Source organism: Salmo trutta, chromosome 25 (assembly GCF_901001165.1).
Source record: "Salmo trutta chromosome 25, fSalTru1.1, whole genome shotgun sequence".
Lineage (NCBI taxonomy): Eukaryota > Metazoa > Chordata > Actinopteri > Salmoniformes > Salmonidae > Salmo > Salmo trutta.
The window spans coordinates 32507129-32529347 of record NC_042981.1 but is presented as its reverse complement, the minus strand read 5'-3'; the positions used below and the strand labels follow the sequence as shown (position 1 = coordinate 32529347).

Below are 22219 nucleotides of genomic sequence, written 5' to 3'. Positions count from 1 at the left end.
TCCAATGACGGCGAGCGTTACGCCACTCCAGCCGACACTTGGCATTGCACATGGTGATCTTGGGCTTGTGTGCAGCTGCTCGGCCATGGAAACCCATTTCATGAAGCTCGCAACGAACAGTTCTTGTGCTGACATTGCTTCCAGAAGCAGTTCCAGAGGCAGTTTGGAACTCAGTAGTGAATGTTGCATTTTTATGCGCTACACGCTTCAGCACTCAGTGGTCCCATTTTGTGAGCTTGTGTGGCCTACCACTTTGCGGCTGAGTGTTGTTGCTCCTAGACTTTTCCACTTCACAATAACAGCACGTACAGTTTTCCCTGTGGCAGCTCTAGCAGGGCAAAAATTTGACTTACTGACTTGTTGGAAAGGTGGCATGCTATGACAGTGCCACATTGAAAGTCACTGAGACATTCTACTGCCAATGTTTCTATGGAGATTGCATGGCGGTGTGCTCGATACATCTGTCAGCAACGGGTGTGGCCGAAATAGCCGAATCCACAAATTTTAACGGGTTACCACATACTTTGGTATAGTGGACATTAGGAAAAAGTAGGGGCGTGGATCAGAAAACAAGTCAGTATCTGGTGTGACAACCATTTGCCTCATGCAGCGTTTGCACCATTTGCCTCATGCTGAAAGATAAGGTGATGGTGGCAGATGAATGGCACGACAATGGGCCTCAGGATCTTGTCATGGTATCTCTGTGCATTCAAATTGCCATCGATAAAATGCAATTGTGTTCGTTGTCTGTCGTTTATGCCTGCCCATACCATAACCCCCCAGCCACCATGGGGCACTCTGTTCGCAATGTTGACATCAGCAAATCGCTCGCCCACACCACACGTGGTTTGCCATCTGCCAGGTACAGTTGAAACCGGGATTCATCCGTGAAGAGCACACTTCTCCAGCGTGCCAGTGGCCATCGAAGGTGAGTATTTGCACACTGAAGTCAGCTACGACACCGAACCGCAGTCAGGTAAAGACCTTGGTGAGGACTGCGAGCATGCAGATGAGCTTCCCCGAGACAGTTTTTGATAGTTTGTGCAAAACATATTCAGTTGTGCAAACCCAGAGATTTATCAGCTGTCTGGGTGGCTGGTCTTAGATGATCCTGCAGGTGAAGAAGCCGGATGTGGAGGTCCTGGGCTGGCAGAGTTACACATGGTCTGCAGTTGTGAGGCCGGTCTGACGGACTCCCAAATTCTCTAAAACGACGCTGGAGGCGGCTTATGGTAAAGAAATTAACATTCAATTCTCTGTTAACAGTTCTGGTGGACATTCATGCAGTCAGCATGCCAATTGCATGCTCCCTCAACTTGACATGTGGCATTGTGTTGTGACTAAACTACACAATTTACAGTGGCCTTTTATTGTCCCCAGCACAAGGTGCACCTGTGTAATGATCATGCTGTTTAATCAGCTTGTTGATATCTCACTTGTCAGGTGGATGGATTATCTTGGCAAAGAAATGCTCACTAACATGGATGTAAACAAATTTGTTCCCCAAATGAGAAAAATAAGCTTTTTGTGCAAATGGAAAATTTCGGGGATCTTTTATTTCAGCTAATGAAACAATTTACATGTTGGGTTTATTTTTGTTCAGTATAATTTGGACTGGTGCTGCTGATCATAGGCTTTCATTTCAGACATGTTATTAAAAAAATAGCGGAGAAAATAATACATGACCAAAAACATTCTAATCTAAAGCAGGTCAATTTTATAGGGAGTAGATGTTGGTACAGTATTGTGAAATACAACAAAAACATTTCATTTTACATCTGGAAAACATGAAATTGACACAAAAGCTGTTCATGTTCATTATAAAAAAGTGTTTGCAATATTTACATCACAGAGAAGGTGGAACCAACAGGAACAATCCATGTACAGCAGATGAGTCATGGGCATCTGCAGTACATGATACAACATTTGCCCGTTTAACAATTCTGCAGTCTGACACTGCTAATTTCTCTTAAACATTCAGTCACACACAGAGCTACACAAACATACAACAGTCACTCTTCTGTACTTCAACTCAAACATACTCTCCACAGTCTGAAATGATCACTTTTTGCTTGGGCTTGCCTTCTTTTGTTCCTTGTGCCTGTGGGGACAGGGAAAACAACATGACATGAGTCTTAGTACACAACTTCTTCACAGTCTGTAACCACCTATAGGACCATTCTTTCCCTTCACCACCTCCATGCATGTCCCTCCCCTCCGCTTACCTCCATGGCTTTGACCACCTCCATACCCTCCATCAACTCTCCAAACACCACATGTTTGTTATCCAGCCAATCCGTTTTATCGCAGGTGATGAAGAACTGAGAGCCGTTGCTGTTTGCTCCAGAGTTAGCCATTGAGAGCTGACCTTTACACACAAGAGGGGAGCATTGTGATCAGAAACCATACTCAACCAAATCTGCGTATGGCAATGCCTCTCATGCACTTCCTCACCACTCTACACATTAAGTCACAGACAGACTGCCATTAGACCTGGGCGTGTCTCACCTGCAGCAGTGTGTTTGAGGACAAAGTTCTCATCATCAAACTTGCGCCCGTAGATGGACTTGCCCCCAGTACCGTTGTGGTTGGTGAAGTCTCCTCCCTGACACATGAACTGAGGGATGACGCGGTGGAAACTGCTGCCTTTGAAGCCAAAGCCCTTCTCATGTGTGCACAAGCAGCGGAAGTTTTCTATAGGAGATATCACGGCGAGAGGGTTGGAGATTTTAGGGGATGCTGCTTCTATTTAACAAGCATACAATACTTCAGACTAGCTGCATGTTTCCTGCTTTATATGAGCTCTGCTTTGATACATCCTGATACCTAGTCACGCCACCCTGCCTTCATGTACAGTGCCTTCAGAATGTATTCATACCCCTTGACCTATTCCACAATGTTGTTACAGCCTGCATTCAAAATGTTTCACATTTATTTTTTTGCTCACCCATCTTCACACAATACCTCATAATGACAAAATCAAAATGTGTTTTCAGAATTTTTGAAACACAGAAATATCTAATTCACATAAGTATTCACACCCCTGAGTCAATACTTTGTAAAGGCACCTTTGATAGTCTAAGAGCTTTCCACACCTGGATTGTGCAACATTTTCCCATTCTATTCAAATTGGTTGTTGACAATTGCTAGACAACCATTTTCAGGTCTTAGCATAGATTTAAGTCAAAACTGTAACTCAGCCACTCTGTCTTCTTGGTAAGCAACTCCAGTGTAGATTTGGCCTTTTGTTTTAGGTTATTGTCCTGCTGAAAGGTGAATTAATCTCAGTGTCTGGTGGAAAGGAGACTAAACAAGGCTTTCCTTTAGGATTTTGCCGTGGTCGGTACCGGTACCCCGTATATAGACTTATTCTTTTACTGTATTTTTTTGTATATCATTTTTTTTAAACTTTACTTTATTTAGTAAATATTTTCTTAACTCTCATTTTTCTTAAAACAGCATTGTTGGTTAAGGGCTTGTAAGTAAGCGTTTCACGGTAAGGTTGTATTCGGCGCATGCGACAAATAAAATTTGATTTAGTTCCATTCCGTATATTTTTTTTATCCTGAAAAACTCCCCAGTCCTTAACGATTACAAGCATACCCATAACATGATGCAGCCAGCACTATGCTTGCAAATATGGAGAGGTATATTATGTTGTAATAGATTTGCCCCAAACATAACATTTTCTATTCAGGACAAAAAGTGACTTGCTTTGCCACATTACTTTAGTGCACTGATGCGAACAGGATGCATGTTAAAGAATATTTGTATTCCGTACAGGCTTCCATCTTTTCCCTCTGTCAATTAAGTTAGTATTGTGGAGTAACTACAACGTTGATCCATCCTCATTAAACTGTAACTGTTTTAAAGTTACCATTACTCATGGTGAAATCCCTGAGCGGTTTCCTTCCTCTCCGGCAACAGAGTTAGGAAGGACACCTGTATCTTTGTAGTGAGTGGGTGTATTGATACACCATCAATGTGTAATTAATAACTTTACCATGCTCAAAGGGATATTCAATGTCTGCATTTTATTTTTACCCATCTACCAATAGGTGGCCTTCTTTGCGAGGCATTGGAAAATCTCCCTGGTCTTTGTAGTTAATCTGTGTTTGAAATTCACTGCTCTACTGAGGGACCTTACAGATAATTGTATGTGTGGGCTACAGAGATGAGTTGGTAATTCAAAAATCATGTTAACTATTATTGCATACAGAGTGACAAATACAAATTTATTTGAATATCCCTAAAGAATCCCTAAAGTCTAATGATTAAGTGTTCTATTTTCAGAAATGTTCCTGGTACTTTATAACAAGGAGGAGCATGGATACCTGCTGTCATAGGAACAATGTCTGCTCGGAGCAGGAAGCGCAGTCTCCCTGCTGGCTTGTTGCCAATCTTGATGTCCATGTAAACCTGGGGGTTCGTTCTGCCCTTCTTGGCTGGGGGCTCGCCCTGCAATCAATGAAAATATTATTGTGTCAGGCTTTTAGATCATGATACTATGCAATGTACTACACTCACAGAGAGACAGGCAGGAACACAGTCAACTTACATCTGCTGTTGTTGATTTGGCTGATTCTCCAGTGGACTCCGTAACCTCAGCGTCTTCGACAGTCGTTCCCGAGAACTTCTTCAGCCAATCATCATCCGACCAAACTGAGGAAATGGTATACAGTTAGCGGTTTTACCACATCTAAAAGCCATGGGACAGTTTAAAATCTTTATAGAGAGTAACACATATCCTTCACCTGGACGAGAAGAGCCCTCTTTGATCCTCATAGGTTTGGCAATGTTGACCCGGATGGTTCTTCCAAACAACTCGGACTCATTCTGTCAATAAAACAGTGGGAAAACATGCATCAATGAGATGCACTACCACAGCTTTTAAACATGTGAGTCACTGTCTCAGAGTACAGACTACCAAAACAAGGGATAATGCAAATCACTGTTAGTTAAACCAATTTGACTTTAGTGGGAAGCAAACACTCACCATATTATCAATAGCAGCTGCAGCATCCTGTGGAAGATGAAGAGGGGGATGAAAGACAATCACAGCAAACCAGTACAACACAATCACCATGATGACTAATGACCATCCACCATAACCCCTAGATAAGGATGTTAGGTGACACGACAAACAATGGGCGCAATGCTAGATTTCTACAAAACACATCAGTGATCAAATCAATTCTCACTAAACGTCAATAATGTGGTCATCAAAATACATCATAAATCTGAAAACATGAATGTGGACGTTGTTAACCATGTCTAAAAATCACAATACTGTACGATATGATATTTACGTGAAATGACCCTAAATGTATGTAAAATCATTGTAAAAGCATACCGCGATCCATGCTGAACCTGAACCGGTGGAATGACCTCACATTGGTAACTAGCTAGCATCTCCAACATCATTACTTGCATTGAGGTTTTGATTAAACTTACCTCTGCCAATTCAAATTCAATGAAGGCGAAGCCTCTGTGCTTTTCTGCAAAGTAAACAATAACATGAGACATTTAACGTCAGCTCTAAACTTCAGGGTTTCATCTACGGACAGTAGCAGTTTGCTCCGGCTAAGTAGACAGGACGGATAGATTCGTTTCTTTTTACTGATTCAGCTGATCGTTTATGCCAAATGTGAATGGTAAAGCTATTTATTCGGACCTGTTTCATAGTCTATTGGAATCTGAATGTCTGTGACATCCCCGAACGGAATGAATGCCGCGTGCAGCACTTTCTCGTCCACCTCCTCTGTGAGACCACCTGTCAACACAACAGGCACACACAATCATGTTAGTTAACTATGAGTTGATTCAACTCAGATAAACGGTCTTTCAAGCTTTTATAACTAAAGGTGTTCATATAACAACACGAATGGGGCTTTACAACAACCAATAGCTTGATAGACGTTAAATTGCTAACGTTACACACACTTGCTGCCTGCAACTAGCTAACTTTATCTAGCCAGCTTATTCACAGACTGGTCCACTTTACACGTAAATAATGTGTAGCTTAATTGCCAGGAGATTACGAAGATATGTTTATTTCAACTACACAGTAACTACGTAGGAAAAACTGTTGCAGAGTAGCCAACTCACCAACATACAGCACTCGTTTGGTCGCCGCCATCTTGTAACCTTTAACCCTTGAACCCAACAAGACTCGTGATTGGTGCATTACAACCAAAGCCCACCTCTCTGGTGATTCACTTTTGAGCTCCGGCGCCACCTGTCTTTTCCGTTTAAAAATGATCGCTCAATCTTAACCAGTGGGACTCTCCAAAAGCTGAACTCTTACAGCTAAACTCAAAATACAGTATTGTACTTTTTTTAAATCACTGTTGCTGGCTAGTTGGTATAATAGTGGTCTTACTTCTCAATTCCCCAAACCTTTATTTCTTTATGGCCCTCAGTTTCTGCAAAGGTAGCTAGTGTTATTCATGTAACATTATTAATTAGCTTTTTGGTTGTGAAATTAATAATTTGATCAATAACCAATAATCTAATCTTTATTCGAACTACAAAAATCTCTGAAACTGGAAACACTTATCTCCCTCACTAGCTTTAAGCACCAGCTGTCAGAGCAGCTCACAGATCACTGCACCTGTACATAGCCCATCTATAATTTAGCCCAAACTACTACCTCTTCCCCTACTGTATTTATTTATTTTATTTATTTTGCTCCTTTGCACCATATTATTTATATTTTAACTTTGAACTTTCTTCAAACTGCAAATCTACCATTCCAGTGTTTTTCTTGCTGTACTTTATTTACTTTGCCACCATGGCATTTTTTGCCTTTACCTCCCTTATCTCACATCATTTGCTCACATTGTATATAGTCTTATTTTTTTCTACTGCATCCTTGATTGTATGTTGTTTTACTCCATGTGTAACTCTGTGTTGTTGTATGTTGTCAAACTGCTTCGCTTTATCTTGGCCAGGTCGCAATTGTAAATGAGAACTTGTTCTCAACTTGCCTACCTGGTTAAATAAAGGTGAAATAAATAAATAAATAAAAAATTCAATATTTCACTTGAGCAATGAAATGTGTACACACTAGGCATTTTCACACTGGATTGTTCTTAGCTCCGGGTTCAGACGCCCTGGACTAGCTTATCCGGTTCAAACAAGCATTTGTTGGGGTCTGGGGTAATGTGCAGTGTGAACACACCTACTATGGGGCTATGGCAGTATGAAAACTATTGTGGAAAAGAAAAACAAACATTGTAAATTTGATATATTCATCCCTTTATTGAGAATACCATATACCACACCACCCATGATAACATGATGGGACGGAGGAATCCAATTGTCCAAATCAAATCATAAAACAAAACATTCAAACAAAGAATAAGAGCAAAGCAAATTTTCATCAGAGAAAAGGGGTCAGTCCTGGCCACAAAATAAAGGGCCTTATTTAGTTGGAAGTTTTGCTTTTGGTAAAGTTAAAAATTATTACAGAACTAGACAAATGAAGTACTGTAATCTTTTTTATAATATTTATGTTTTTAAAAGATTTTTTCTATTTTTTCAACCTTGTTTTTATTTATTTTTGCATAGGATTTTGTAGAGATGACCCAGGCATTTGAAACCAATGTAGTGATCTCTCCCCATCTTTTTCTCAGTTGTTTGTGTCCTAGGGGGGAAAAAAACACAAAAAGCATTGGATAAGAAATATGAACCCACTACAATTGAACTAATCAAAAGCAATGGATTAAGTTTGCAAATCTATACACCATTAATGTATGTTGCCAAAAAGTTGGAGTAGACACCATTATCAGTGCTGGGGCAAAAGCTAATGCTTCGGGGATATCATAGCTCACATTTTCTCATCTATTAACAATACTAATCTAACAAACATTTAGTAAGCGCTCTTACCCATCAGGAAGTAGAGGCAGCAGTGGTTGTAGGGATGACTCCCACTTTCTGTGTGGCATCCTTCTTTGCCTGGTGGGCCTGCAGAACAGCAACAGCCTCCTCCACCTGCACAAACACACAGAGAAATAGGAGAAACAATTAGAGCCTTAGCCAACACTATATGACCCTAGATCCCTTTTTATGATCTTATCCTGATATTATCCTGTTGCTGGTACCTTGGAGCGCAGGGATTCGTGGGACTCCAGCATGTGCAGCAGCTCAGAGTTGTCGATCTCAAGCAGCATTCCAGTGATCTTCCCTGCCAAGCTGGGGTGCATGGCCTGGATCAGGGGGAACAGGCGCTCCCCTGAGAGAGAGACGAGAGACAAGGAGGGTTAAGAATGGCTCTCTCGGTTTCAAATGTTACTGTATAATTGCACCTTATTGCAATGATGTTCAAAATCCCTCCAAAGGGTCTAGACTGTACAATTTGGCATTGAACTTCCAAGGACCAATATGACACACCACCAATTAGTTCCAGCACTCACCCAGCATCTGCTTCTGCTCCTGAGGGGGTGCAGAAGCCAGCATGGAGGATGTGAGAGGCTCCTGACCCTGCACATGTACAGCTGGCTGAGCCTGAGAGGAGGAAGACAGGCAACAAAGGGTTTAAAACAAGGGAGTGATGGAACAGAAAAATAGTGGAAGGGAAAATAGACATTTGAGGGACGAGGAGAGACGAGGGAGGAAGGAGACAGCTGGAGGTTGGTGAGATTTACCTGCTGTAAGGCGATGGGCTGCACCACTTGGGGGTTAGTGTTGCGTATGCTGGTGGCGTACTTGTAGGGTGGCATGGCACGAGGGGCAGGAACTCCCATGGAAGGACGAGGACCCATGGCCTGGCCAGCACCTCCTAATGGAATGGATGACACATAAGGACGTATGATGAGCCAAGTATATCAAGTTTGATGAGGTAATATTTCCACCATGTAAATTATAATCAGTTGCTATCAGATATACTGAGGGAATCCAGTCTTACCAACTCTCTGAGCTCCAGCAGGCCCCATGCCTCGTGGGCCCTGGGCGCTGGCGTTGGGAGCCAGGTGTCTCAGGTTGGCACGTGGACCAGGCTGGCGCAGGGAGTTGGGCATCCCCTGGAACCCACCTAGAGAGGAGGAGAGAGGGGAGGGGCAGGGCTACTATTGGACAGCAGTTCAAGTCACCATAATATGTCACTAGGACATATAGTACTTTAATAAGCATAACCTGGATATATAGCCTGGAAATATAGCCCATGATAAATTTAGTTATTATGTATGATGTCATCTCTAACCCTCACCTTGGCCTCTGCCACCCTGCTGCTGCCAGCGGGGGTTGGGCCTCATTTGGGTCAGCTGATTGGGTGCATAGTAGGTGGTCCTGTTTTGTCCCTGGGAGACACACACACACACAGAGTTAATGACAGAAGTGTAACCATGTATGCAATAATGTTGCACAACATTAAAGTTCTACATCTTGCTCTATGTAAACAACAACTGACTCACTTGTTACAGTGCCAATCATCTTACTGGCATTTGCACAGCAGTATTTATCATATCAACTGTCAGAACCTTGACATGGCTTTTGGGAAGGGCATTTCCAGTAAAGCTCACATAACTTTCTCTCAAACCCATTTTAACCCTCTCTCCCTCACTAACCTGAGGTACTGCAGGCATGAAGTATCCGCTGGCGGGCTGGAACTGGTTGATGATGGCGTTGGCAGGCATGGCCCTCATGCCAGTGATGCGCTGCATGTACTGGTTAGTGAGGTGGGCCTTGCGCTCTTCTTTGCGCTGAGCCAAGGCCACGTAGAGGGGCTTGGAGCCCACAATGCGCCCGTTCATCTCAGTCACAGCCTTGGTGGCCTCCTCAGGAGAGGAGAAGCAGACAAACCCAAAGCCCTTGGACCGCCCCTCCTCCAGCATCACCTGCAGCAAGAGAAGCCGTGTTATATCTGGATAACACACTCCAAATACACAACTGAAAAGAGTAATTGTGGTGCACTGTTTAGGCTTCTGCTGCACTCTCTCACTTTGGCACTGGTGATGGACCCGAATGGGGTGAATTCCTTGCGCAGTTTCTCATCGTCAATGGTGTCGTCCAAGTTTTTAATGTAAAGGTTAACGCCCTGAAACCAGAAAAACACTGTCATGACCACAAAACATACATACTCAGCCCGGCTTGTTTCCTTAATGGATGGGTACCATGAAACAAGATGTCAGGTTGATTAATGGCATTTGGTTGTAATCAGTGTTCTATTAGACATAGTGGTGCCAGAGGATAGTGACATGCTAGTTGACCTGGTAACGGCTGATCCTCTCCTGTTTCAGCATCTCAAACTTCCTCTTCAGCTCCCCCTGCCGTTCAATCTTCTTTTGAGCGCGTCCCACAAACACCGTCTTCCCATTGAACTCTTGGCCGTTCATCTCCTCACATGCCTGAGTAGAGATCTATTTGTTAGAGCCAGTCTATATGCCGTAAACCCATTAGTTAACACAATGTGATTATTAGTACGATTGTCTCACTTAGTCTTTTTACACCAACCACGAAAGCCTGCTGACTTGTATTGACATGACTGTTGTTATGAGGGTATAATAGTACCTTGTTAGCATCCTCGTGTTTCTCGTAACTCACAAAGCCAAAGCCTCGAGATTTGCCACTGGGGTCGGTCATAACCTTCACACTGAGAATTCTACCTGGAGGGAGGAAACAAGAACAAATGGGACTCAGCTATATGCGTTTTGAGAAATGCAAGTGCATGTCTTGTTTCCTTGAAAAGATTGCAAGACAAATATGTTATAAACAAAAACAGCTCCACTAATGAGCAAACTCAAGCGGTATGTTTCAGTCACAGCTTACCGTATTGGTCAAACATTTCCTTTAGCTTGTCATCGTTCATGTCGTCTCCAAAGTTCTTGATGTAGACGTTGGTGAACTCCTTTGCTTTGGCCCCGAGTTCTGCCTCCCTCTCCTTCCGAGACTTGAAACGTCCAACGAACCTAAACACCACGAGAGGGCAATGACACAACTTTTGTAAAACGGTCCTGAGCAGGAGGGAGAAAGGGACTGTGACCCATCTCTTATGTTTTTCATCTGAGATTCATGTTGTTTTCACAGCACGGACATTGAGGAGTCCCAGACTATTAAATGGAAGGAAGCACTTTGTATAGGACAGCAGCACAGTGAGTCAGTCAAGGACCTCTCAGGAACAACATTGAACAAACTTCTTCTTGCACTGTTTATGGCACCACAATCAGGCAAACTGAGCATTCATGCTATACACCCAGAACACACCAGACAATGACGTTTCCTGGTCCAAGACTTGAGGCATGGAGGGACAGAGGTCCATAAAGAGGAAAGCTGAGGACCAAACGAGGTTGATAGATCATATTCCTCTACTCAGACTGTACCTTGTTATGCAGACCTCTCCCAATCTGGCTCCAGTATTGCATTCCTGCATTCGCTCCATCACTAAAACACACAAGCTTGGTTACACACACACACACACACACGACAGGCAGGTGGACGGGTGGACAAACGTACAGACAGAAGGATGCTCAGCTGACACATGGAGTGAGGTGACCACAGAGTTGAAATGTGTTGTTGTATAGGTTTAAAAGGCACATTTCCCAGTAAGCACTGCAAAAAACATTCACTGTTAGTTGTGTAATTCACGCAAACCACACAGAAAAACAGGGTGTATGGGGACTGAGTGTGAGAAAGAGGCTCGTTATATGCATCTACAGCAGGGATGGGCAACCTTGATGGGGGAGGGGGCAACAAAATAAGATGGATATGCGGGCCTGTGGGCCGTCAGTTGCCCATCCCTGATCTACAGGTTACTGTTCCTCTGCTAACCTCACCTTTTGCCGTGTCAGAGTATAGGCCAACAGATGAACTACTTCAGACTCCAACCATGTACAATCCCCTTCAATATCCTAGCTGCCCTTGATTGATCTAAACTGTCAACAGTTCTACACAATGATTTAACTCCAGTTCAGCCCCTTCCCCACACCTCCCCACCCTCTCTTAGTTGATCAGACACTCACACCTTGCGGTCGTTCAGAAGCATGCCGTTCATCTTTTCAATGGCGCGGTCGGCTGCGTCCTGCGTCTCAAAGTGCACAAACGCATATCCTTTGGATCCATTCTCATCACACACAACCTGTTTGAGAGACAAGTTGATGCTGTTTTTAAAAAAAAGTACACAAGTCTATGGTCATACAGATGTCTGTGGTCAGAAACACTGCCATCTTACTTTGCAAGATAGAATGTTCCCAAAGGCAGAGAAGGTGTCATAGAGTGCCTTGTTGTCGATGGTCTTGTCCAGGTTCTTGATGAACACGTTGCCCACCCCAGACTTCCTGAGGGAGGGGTCTCTCTGTGACCACATGATTCTGATTGGCTTCCCTTTCACCACGTCAAAGTTCATGGTGTCCAGGGCTCTCTCGGCTAGAGGGGAGAGGTCAGAGTGTTAACTTACATCATGGAGCCAAAAACATAGCCACTGTGTACACCACCAAACACCATGTTGTTTATGCTATATAGTGCTCACTTCAAATCATACACACCGCACCATGCTGCATGCTACACCATACGTACATCTCCCAAATCATTCACACTACCACATTGTGTCGTGATGGATAGGACCAGGAGTTACTCCTGGTCAAGTCATGTGGTCAGGAAAAACTACTGGCCCTAGTTTATGGCACACTTTTAACTAAGAAACCATGCTACTATTGGATTGTCCGAACTACTACACCACGTGGCTATGGAGTCTGACCTCCGCCTGCCACCACACTGAGCAGCTGTTGGGGGGGGGCAGTTGGCTAGGCAGGAGCACATGGCGCTAACACACAGACAAGTGGGACCAGAAGTGCCACAAGACACAAGTCATAATAGTTGATTCACCCTCTCATAATGAATAGATACAATGGCAGACATATAGTGCATGTACAGATATAATTCAGTGACGCAAATGGCTCTTAAACTTTACATTCTCTTATAGGTTCTCTAATAAACACCAGCCATTGTATTATTTTTCATGGTCCATTCTACCTATGCCAGTGTGTGTAACTTTGATTTACCTTTCCAGATCTGCCTATCATGATTTCTGTTGTGCCAGTTCTCATTTTCCTGCCCTCTCTCTCTCTCTCTCTCTCTCTCTCTCATGTCCATCTGGGGACACATGCCAACCAGAGAGCTCCCTTTGTTCCTGTCACTCCACAGCAACACACACCCGGGCTTTAGAGCTAAAAATGTCTGTTAAACAAAACGGAGCTCCCTTGCCTCTGCTGGCATCAGCAGTTTGCTGTGCAATTGTACTTCACACAAACCAGCTCAGAGAAGGTGTGTGACGGTCACCCTGTCTGTCTAGTTCTGGAAGGTTCCCATGGCCATGCTTGATGAAAGAACATGAGCACCATGTGGAGCTGAGATTTCGCAATAGATGAATAGCAGAGATAAGCATGACGAAATCAAATAAGAGAAACACATTATGAAATCAAATAAGAGGTAAAGTAAATGTGACACACAAAACAGGTGAACTTCACAGGTCAGTGTGAAGATATTATACTGTAAATGTATTTTGTCATACAACTGAAAACTGGATAGTTTATTCTAGGCGAGGCTGGTAGCCACCCTAATTAATTGTCAAACATTACCCTTGTATGAAGACTAAAACTTTTTAGATATTATAGGCAGGCAACATTTGGACTGCCTGAGAGAGCGACTATATTTAGATAGGGGTCCTGAGAGGTATGTGCTGGTGTGGAGTGAGCGTTTATTCATTCTCTTCCATTGATGGAGACACATTCAACAAGAATGTTCAGATGAGCAACCCCAGGTCTTGCAACTATTTACAAATGCAGCTGTGACATGCTGAAACCCAAGTGGAGACGGTCAGCCAAAGCTGGTTTAGTCACATGAAGTTATAGTACTCTCCTCAAATATGTGGTTGTAGGCCTACATCTATGGTAGTTGTACTACACTTTTACTTCCTGACCCGTTATATTGATTGTGTATTGTCATAAAAGTACAACCTTCAGGTTATATTGTGACCACAGAGTTCTCTAGTTACACTGAGTCAGATATCTGGTGGCAGGTGTGAAATGAAAACAGCCCCATAGGTCCACACTGTTTAATCAGTGTGGCAGACACACTGTCGTAGAACACACCCCCATATGCTACAGCTAAATCCCGTCAGGTCACACCCCCTAACAAATACGGGATTCTACTGCACATAACTCTACTTTGGACAATTAAAAGAAGAGTGATTGTTGAATCGAGTGGTAAACCAAAGACTGCAAGTATATGTTAAACGTTCAGATCTCTTACAATAGGAGCAGGGATAGAAATGTTGGAAATTCCTCCAGTGTACCCTGCAAGCGCGCACATTGTAAGCCACTACAACCTGAGCAAAACATCACAGATCAACATGCAGAGGAGAGAACATGGAGGTGTTGAGAATGACACTCCCTTCAACAATTATTCAACAAATCCAACCAGAAAAAGGTGTTGAATCCACAAGAAAAGTTTCAGCAGAATTGTATTCGCAGAAGCAATCTATTCAGACATATTCTCCTCAGATCAGATGACGTCACATGATCCCCAGCAAGCAGGGGAATGGAAGAGTTAGGTCGTGTTCTCCTGCTTAGACATTTCTGACGCATGCCAGATCTTACAACGCCTGGATAGGTATTTTAGGTATCAGAAAACCACATGTTTTAGCACTCTGGTGCCCGACTGCACAGTCAATAAAGTGGTACGCAACCATTGGTTGGTGCATGCACCTCTAATCATTGGGAACGTGGCCTTACTGTTCAGCTGGGCCGTTTCTTCCTCTGTGTGTGTAAGGCAGCAGGGAAGGTATTGGGAATTCATTTCACTACAGAACAGTTCCCTTATGGCCCTTTAAATAGGAGCAGAAATGGGCCACTTTGGGTTAGGCACTGTGGAGCAGTACTCTGGAGCAAAGCTGCAGCCACCCATTCAAAGGTAGAGGCACAACACAGACAGTAGGCTGGCTACAACATATCCAACGCAGGAGTCTTGTACATGGCAAAGCAGCAGTCCTGGAGCATATCCTGGCCATTCCTCAAACAATGACACTTTGAAGTGGGCCACCATCGCTATATGGGTCAAGAGATATTCCAAATGTTGTACTTCTCCACTCACCAGAGTTAGTCCATGAAGGGCAAAAAGCATTGAGAGTCCATACTGCATGTATTAGTTGTCTGATTCACTGTGCCACGCATGGTTCAGTGCAAGTTGTATGGAAAACATTCTCTCCCACTATAGTTTTTCATTCATTCTGTTACTTGCAGAGTTGGGGCTTAGCCTACACCTCTTAGATTGCCTGTGTATCGGTATGCCTCTATTATGTCGTCTGGAGGTTACCACTGAGTTCTAGACAGGTGTGAATGCTGTAGATACCTTTAACAGGAAATCACATCACAACTGATTTAAACTCAATAAAATCAAGATGTGCTTTACATTGTATTCTCTTTAAATCGAATGCACTGAACTGTTGACATGCTCTAATAAATCCAACATCCAATCAACTATTTGCGCCATTATTTTGGAGGCATGCTTTATTGCTTACCGTCGGTGGGTTGCGAGAAATTCACATAGGCATAACCCAGAGAGCGTCGGGTGATCATATCACGACATACTCGAATAGACAACACCGGTCCTGCTGGGCTGAATTTCTCATACAGCATAGCCTCCGTGATATCAGGGTGCAGATCGCCAACATAGAGAGAAGCCATTGGATAACTCCCTGTAGTCTCTGTGTTCATTTCTTGGAGTGCACAAAATGTATGAATTCTTCCTTCGCGCTATAATCACGGGAATTGTTGATAAGAATTGTTCCCCGGGGCCGAATCTGTGAGTAAAAACACTCAGAATGCGACTTGTGTTCCGATCTAAGTTTCAAGACTCGATGACAAGGAAAAGTGACAGCTAAAAACAAAATGGAATTGCGGCGTCTTCTCCTGATAAATATAATTGTCTTAAACGTCGGGTTAAGCCCGAGGCCTCCTGTTAACACAATTTAGCGACGTATTTTTATTTTGTATATTACGGAAGGCCTATTTATTTTTAAGATTTTATATTTTGTATTTTTTATATTTTTTTGGTTTTTTAAAGTTGTTAAAAGAACGGTGAGTTAGACACTCACGGTTGTTTTGTGGCCGGGGAAAGAGACTGCGTGGGAAAAGCATGGTCACTTTATAGACAGTGCAGTGCGCAGAGGAAATAGACAGGGTCAAACTTGGAATAGAAAAAAACCTGTGCATGAGGTGTAAAAGGGAGAGCGGCGGGTGTACGGTCACAACTACCCACCACAGATCCCTACAGCGACATCTGGGTGTGACTACGTGGTCATTATAGCAGGGGCACGCTAGTGTGAACGGGCCAAAAAACGCCTTCGTTTTAAGGACAAGAGAGAATATTTTGGCCAAAGTTAAACATTTAAATTGAAAAAGTGGAGTTACAATAACAGAACTTGGGAAGGTTGAACACCAGACGGGAAAATCACTGCCTTGTCTTCTACAGCTAGACAAATCCCTATGGTAAACCACAGGCATACCACAACCACGCTACTCCGCTCTCCAATCTGACCTGTAGCACTGGTAAAGGCCCTGTTAATAAAGGACTCTCTGATGGCTCTATTTGTTGCGTCAGGTTGGCAAAGCACAGGTGTTGATAATCGTTAATCAATGTGCAATCAGTAAGTGCACGCATGTGCACAGCATTTTAAGTTTGGAACCTATAAAATCAATGAGAGATGATACTTGCAAATTAATTGCTTACTGGCTGGTTGGTTACACTCAATTGTAATAACTAGTCTGATTGTGTGGTCTGTTACATGACTTTACCTTAACATGTATGTATGTATGTATGTATGTGTAGGTAGGCCTAGGCCATACATCATTGGAAGTACAATTGAAATTCCCTTCTGCTCCGTTTTGACAGACCACTATTTCACAGGTAATAGAGGTGGGGCGTAGTTACAGTTTGTTACATTTACATTTTGGTCATTTAGCAGACGCTCTTATCCAGAGCGACTTACAGTAGTGAATGCATACATTTCATACATTTTTTTTTTCCTGTGCTGGCCCCCCATGGGAATCAAACCCACAACCCTGGCATTGCAAACACCATGCTCTACCAACTGAGCTACAGGGAAGGCCAGACAAAGATATGTGAAAACTGGGTCATTCCAACCATACAGTGTCTCTTGGACCTCATAACATTTTGGGGAAAAGTATATTTCTTAAATGTGTATTCTATCAGAAAAAGGACACGTTTGACTTTCAGAAAAACATATTGGTCAAGCTCAGGCACTGACTTTATTTAGGTGCATTTTCCAACCTGTTAGGTGCATAATCCTAACAGGGTGGACATTTGACCATCGCTCTGTGAGTGAGCAATATTGAGCTAGCGTAATGGTGAACGCTTTAACAACATTTTAACTTCTCTATCAAACAGATATAGAAATGTTAATTTTCTCTATAATTTTGCCTAACGGTGAAAATGTATTATTTGTACATACAGACTAACAACATGAAACATGTAAAAATAGATAAAACTGAGTGTTTATATTTATTTAGTTTTGCACCATTGTTTTCCCACCAAATAAATTATGACACTTCCTGAATGTGGTGTCATTGTAGGAAGGGGTTATTTTCTTAAATTAAGAATTACAGCAAACTAACAAGGTGGAAAGTGATATCAGGGCCGCACAGAAAATCTTAAATAAAAAAAATAAAAAATACAAATCGTGAAAAAAACGTTATTGATGAGAGAATTTAACTAGGACTATGAAAGATTGAATATTTTATGGCTTATTTCTCCTGGAAGTTGATAACACCCAGGGACGTAGCAAAAGCACCTACATCCACTGGAAGAAAAAAAAGTGTAAAAAATGCATAAAATTCCCATTCAAGGTCCATATTTTTTTGTTTTTAAGGTAAAGGACACCTTATATTTAAAGCTTTTTTGGAATCCATATTTTACACCACATAAAAATGTATATTTCCTGGGGACAGAAAAGGCACAACCGCAAACTTGGAATGACCCAACTATGAATGATCCATACTTGATGAGGTTACAGCTCATACGAAACGCCATAATGGAACGTATGGAAATAGAAGAAAATAGATATTGTGGCAGCTGCTGAGAAGTACTTGGGGGTACGAGATTTGACTTCAGAAGAGTCACAGCGTGCGTTGAGATTTAACCCTATTGGAACGTTTTGTATAAACTAAGCTGTAACGTCGAGTATGGAAACAGAGTTATCACATATATTGTGTCACAAACTGTAGCTAGGCGGAGTGTAGCGTCCTCATGCTGATGCACAGGCAACAATTGTCTATAATATTGACAAGATGGTCTACTGATCGCTCTTAACAATGGAAATACATGTCCCCAAAGGCGAAAGGCAGGCGGGTGGAAGCGAGATCAGGTGGGAACATTGTAACCAATGACCTTCTGTAGAAAACAAATCAATACGCTTGTAACAATCTAAGCATTATTAAGCTTCTATTCACTCAAATAAGCCTCACATATCAAAATAGAAAATCATTTTTATCTTTACCAAATTTGATACACTCTCATTGCCCCCCATACAAAAACTCCTCACTTGCCAAAGTCGCGTTCCCCTGCTCAGATGTTGCATGCATCAACCAATGGTTGAGTGCCACATCATTGAACTGTGTCATCGACTAACGGAATGTTATAACATACAGTACCAGTCAAAAGTTCAGGGTTTTTATTTTTACTGTTTTCTACACTGTAGAATAATAGAAAAAAACTATTAAATAACACATATGGAATCATGTAAATCCTTTCCTGAGGATGGCTCACCTCTCACAGTTCTGGGTGACTTTAACCTCCCCACGTCTACCTTTGACTCATTCCTCTCTGCCTCCTTCTTTCCACTCCTCTCCTCTTTTGACCTCACCCTCTCACCATCCCCCCCTACTTACAAGGCAGGCAATACACTTGACCTCATCTTTACTAGATGCTGTTCTTCCACTAATCTCATTGCAACTCCCCTCCAAGTCTCCGACCACTACCTTGTATCCTTTTCCCTCTCGCTCTCATCCAACACTTCCCACTCTGCCCCTACTCGGATGGTATCGCGCCGTCCCAACCTTCGCTCTCTCTCCCCCGCTACTCTCTCCTCTTCCATCCTATCATCTCTTCCCTCTGCTCAAACCTTCTCCAACCTATCTCCTGATTCTGCCTCCTCAACCCTCCTCTCCTCCCTTTCTGCATCCTTTGACTCTCTATGTCCCCTATCCTCCAGGCCGGCTCGGTCCTCCCCTCCTGCTCCGTGACTCGACGACTCATTGCGAGCTCACAGAACAGAGCTCCGGGCAGCCGAGCGGAAATGGAGGAAAACTCGCCTCCCTGCGGACCTGGCATCCTTTCACTCCCTCCTCTCTACATTTTCCTCTTCTGTCTCTGCTGCTGTCTCTGCTCGCTGTTGGCTGGGCTCCCTGCCTGTGCCATTAAACCCCTACAACTCATCCAGAACGCCGCAGCCCGTCTGGTGTTCAACCTTCCCAAGTTCTCTCACGTCACCCCGCTCCTCCGCTCTCTCCACTGGCTTCCAGTTGAAGCTCGCATCCGCTACAAGACCATGGTGCTTGCCTACGGAGCTGTGAGGGGAACGGCACCTCCGTACCTTCAGGCTCTGATCAGGCCCTACACCCAAACAAGGGCACTGCGTTCATCCACCTCTGGCCTGCTCGCCTCCCTAACTCTGAGGAAGTACAGTTCCCTCTCAGCCCAGTCAAAACTGTTCGCTGCTCTGGCACCCCAATGGTGGAACAAACTCCCTCACGACGCCAGGACAGCGGAGTCAATCACCACCTTCCGGAGACACCTGAAACACCACCTCTTTAAGGAATACCTAGGATAGGATAAAGTAATCCTTCTAACCCCCCCTTAAAAGATTTAGATGCACTATTGTAAAGTGGTTGTTCCACTGGATATCATAAGGTGAATGCACCAATTTGTAAGTCGCTCTGGATAAGAGCGTCTGCTAAATGACTTAAATGTAAATGTAAATGTAAATGTTTTTAGTCACATAAGCCGAAACAACAGGCGTAGACCTTACAGTGAAATGCTTACTTACGAGCCCCTAACCAACAAAGCAGTTTTAAAAAACAAAAAAAATACGAAAAAGAATAACAAATAAAAGTAACAAGTAATGAATGAGCAGCAGTAAAATAACAATAGCGAGACTATATACAGGGGGGCACCAGTACAGAGTCAATGTGCGGCGGCAACGGTTAGTTGAGGTAATATGTACATGTGGGTAGAGTTATTAAAGTGACTATGCATAGATGATAACAGAGAGTAGCAGCGGTGTAAAAGAGGGGGCTGGGGGGGTGCAATGCAAATAGTCTGAGAAGCCATTTGATTAGGTGTACAGGAGTCTTATGGCTTGGCGCTCCGGCACCTCTTGCCGTGCAGTAGCTGAGAGAACAGTCTATGACTAGGGTGGCTGGAGTCTTTGACAATTTTTAGGGCCTTCATCTGACACCGCCTGGTATAGAGGTCCTGGATGGCAGGAAGCTTGGCCCCAGTGATGTACTGGGCCGTTCGCACTACCTTCTGTAGTGCCTTGCAGTCGGTGGCCGAGCAGTTGCCATACCAGGCAGTGATGCAACCAGTCAGCATGCTCTCGGTAGTGCAGCCGTAGAACCTTTTGAGGATCTGAGGACCCATGCCAAATCTTTTCAGTCTCCTGAGGGGGAATAGGTTTTGTCATGCCCTTTTCACAACTGTCTTGGTGTGCTTGGACCATGTTAGTTTGTTGGTGATGTGGACACTGCAGCCTCGTCGATGAGAATGGGGGCGTGCTCGGTCCTCTTTTTCCTGTAGTCCACAGTCATCTCCTTTGTCTTGATCACGTTGAGGGAGAGGTTGTTGTCCTGGAACCACACAGCCAGGTCTCTGATCTCCTTCCTATAGGCTATCTCGTCATTGTCGGTGATCAGGCCTACCACTGATGTGTCATCGGCAAACTTAATGATGGTGTTGGAGTTGTGCCTGGCCATGCAGCCAAGAGTGAACAGTGAGTACAGGAGGGGGCTGAGCACGCACCCCTGAGGGGCCCCTGTGTTGAGGATCAACGTGGTGGCTTTGTTTTTACCTACCCTTACCACCTGGGGGCGGCCCGTCAGGAAGTCCAGGGTCCAGTTGCAGAGGGATGTGTTTAGTCCCAGGTTCCTTAGCTTATTGATGAGCTTTGAGGGCACTATGGTGTTGAATGCTGAGCTGTAGTCAATGAATAGCATTCTAACATAGGTGTTCCTTTTGTCCAGGTGGGAAAGGGCAGTGTGGAGTGCAATAGAGATTGCATCATCTGTGGATCTGTTGGGACGGTATGCAAATTGGAGTGGGTCTAGTGTTTCTGGGATAATGGTGTTGATGTGAGCCATGACCAGCCTTTTAAAGCACTTCATGGCTACCGACGTGAGTTATTAGTGTTATTGGGCACAGGCACTATGATGGTCTACTTAAAACATGTTGGTATTACAGACTCGGACATGGAGAGGTTGAAAATGTCAGTGAAGACACTTGACAGTTGGTCAGTGCATGCTCGCAGTACACGTTCTGGTAATCCGTCTGGCCCTGCGGCCTTGTGAATGTTGACCTGTTTCAAGGTCTTAATCACATCGGCTGCGGAGAGCGTGATCACACAGTCGTCCGGAACAGCTGATGCTCTCATACATGTTTCAGTGCCATTTGCCTCGTAGCGAGCATAGAAGTAGTTTAGCTCGTCTGGTAGGCTCGTGTCACTGGGCAGCTCTCAGCTGTGCTTCCCTTTGTAGTCTGTAATGGTTTGCAAGCCCTGCCACATCCGACTAGCATCAGAGCAGGTGTAGTACGATTCAATCTTCGTCCTGTATTGACATCAAACGGGCATAGCGGGATTTCTTATATGCTTCAGGGTTAGAGTCCCGCTCCTTGAAAGCGGCATCTCTACCCTTTAGCTCAGTGCGAATGTTGCCTGTAATCCATGGCTTCTGGTTGGGGTATGTACGTACGGTCACTGTGGGGACGACATCATTGATGCACTTATTGATGAAGCCAATGACTGATGTGGTGTACTCCTCAATGCCATCAGAGGAATCAAATGAAATCTTTCTTTTGGGGGGGGGGGGGGAAATATATTCCAGTCTGTGCTAGCAAAACACTCCTGTAGCTTAGCATCTGCTTCATCTGACCACTTTTTTATTGATCTAGTCACTGGTGCTTCCTGCTTTAGTTTTTGCTTGTAAGCAGGAAT

The 22219-nt window shown here is 43.7% G+C and overlaps 2 protein-coding genes across 2 annotated transcripts; both read right to left on the bottom strand.

Annotated features, from left to right (window-relative positions):
- Positions 1–1537: 1537 nt before the first annotated feature.
- LOC115162439 (peptidyl-prolyl cis-trans isomerase E) lies at positions 1538–6200 on the bottom strand. Its single transcript, XM_029713739.1, has 10 exons — positions 6109–6200; positions 5675–5773; positions 5455–5498; positions 4997–5023; positions 4755–4836; positions 4559–4662; positions 4335–4458; positions 2509–2694; positions 2226–2368; positions 1538–2101 (listed from the first exon to the last, which is right to left on the bottom strand). The coding sequence occupies exons 1-10, from the start codon at positions 6185–6187 to the stop codon at positions 2033–2035; spliced, it is 957 nt and encodes a 318-aa protein (XP_029569599.1). The 5' UTR covers positions 6188–6200; the 3' UTR covers positions 1538–2032.
- Positions 6201–7241: 1041 nt separating this feature from the next.
- Positions 7242–16126, bottom strand: LOC115162438 (polyadenylate-binding protein 4). Its single transcript, XM_029713738.1, has 15 exons — positions 15512–16126; positions 12167–12360; positions 11958–12073; positions 10768–10907; positions 10510–10604; positions 10209–10346; positions 9941–10036; positions 9567–9836; positions 9209–9299; positions 8909–9034; positions 8649–8782; positions 8418–8508; positions 8106–8236; positions 7891–7995; positions 7242–7648 (listed from the first exon to the last, which is right to left on the bottom strand). The coding sequence occupies exons 1-14, from the start codon at positions 15705–15707 to the stop codon at positions 7894–7896; spliced, it is 1920 nt and encodes a 639-aa protein (XP_029569598.1). The 5' UTR covers positions 15708–16126; the 3' UTR covers positions 7242–7648; positions 7891–7893.
- Positions 16127–22219: the final 6093 nt, after the last annotated feature.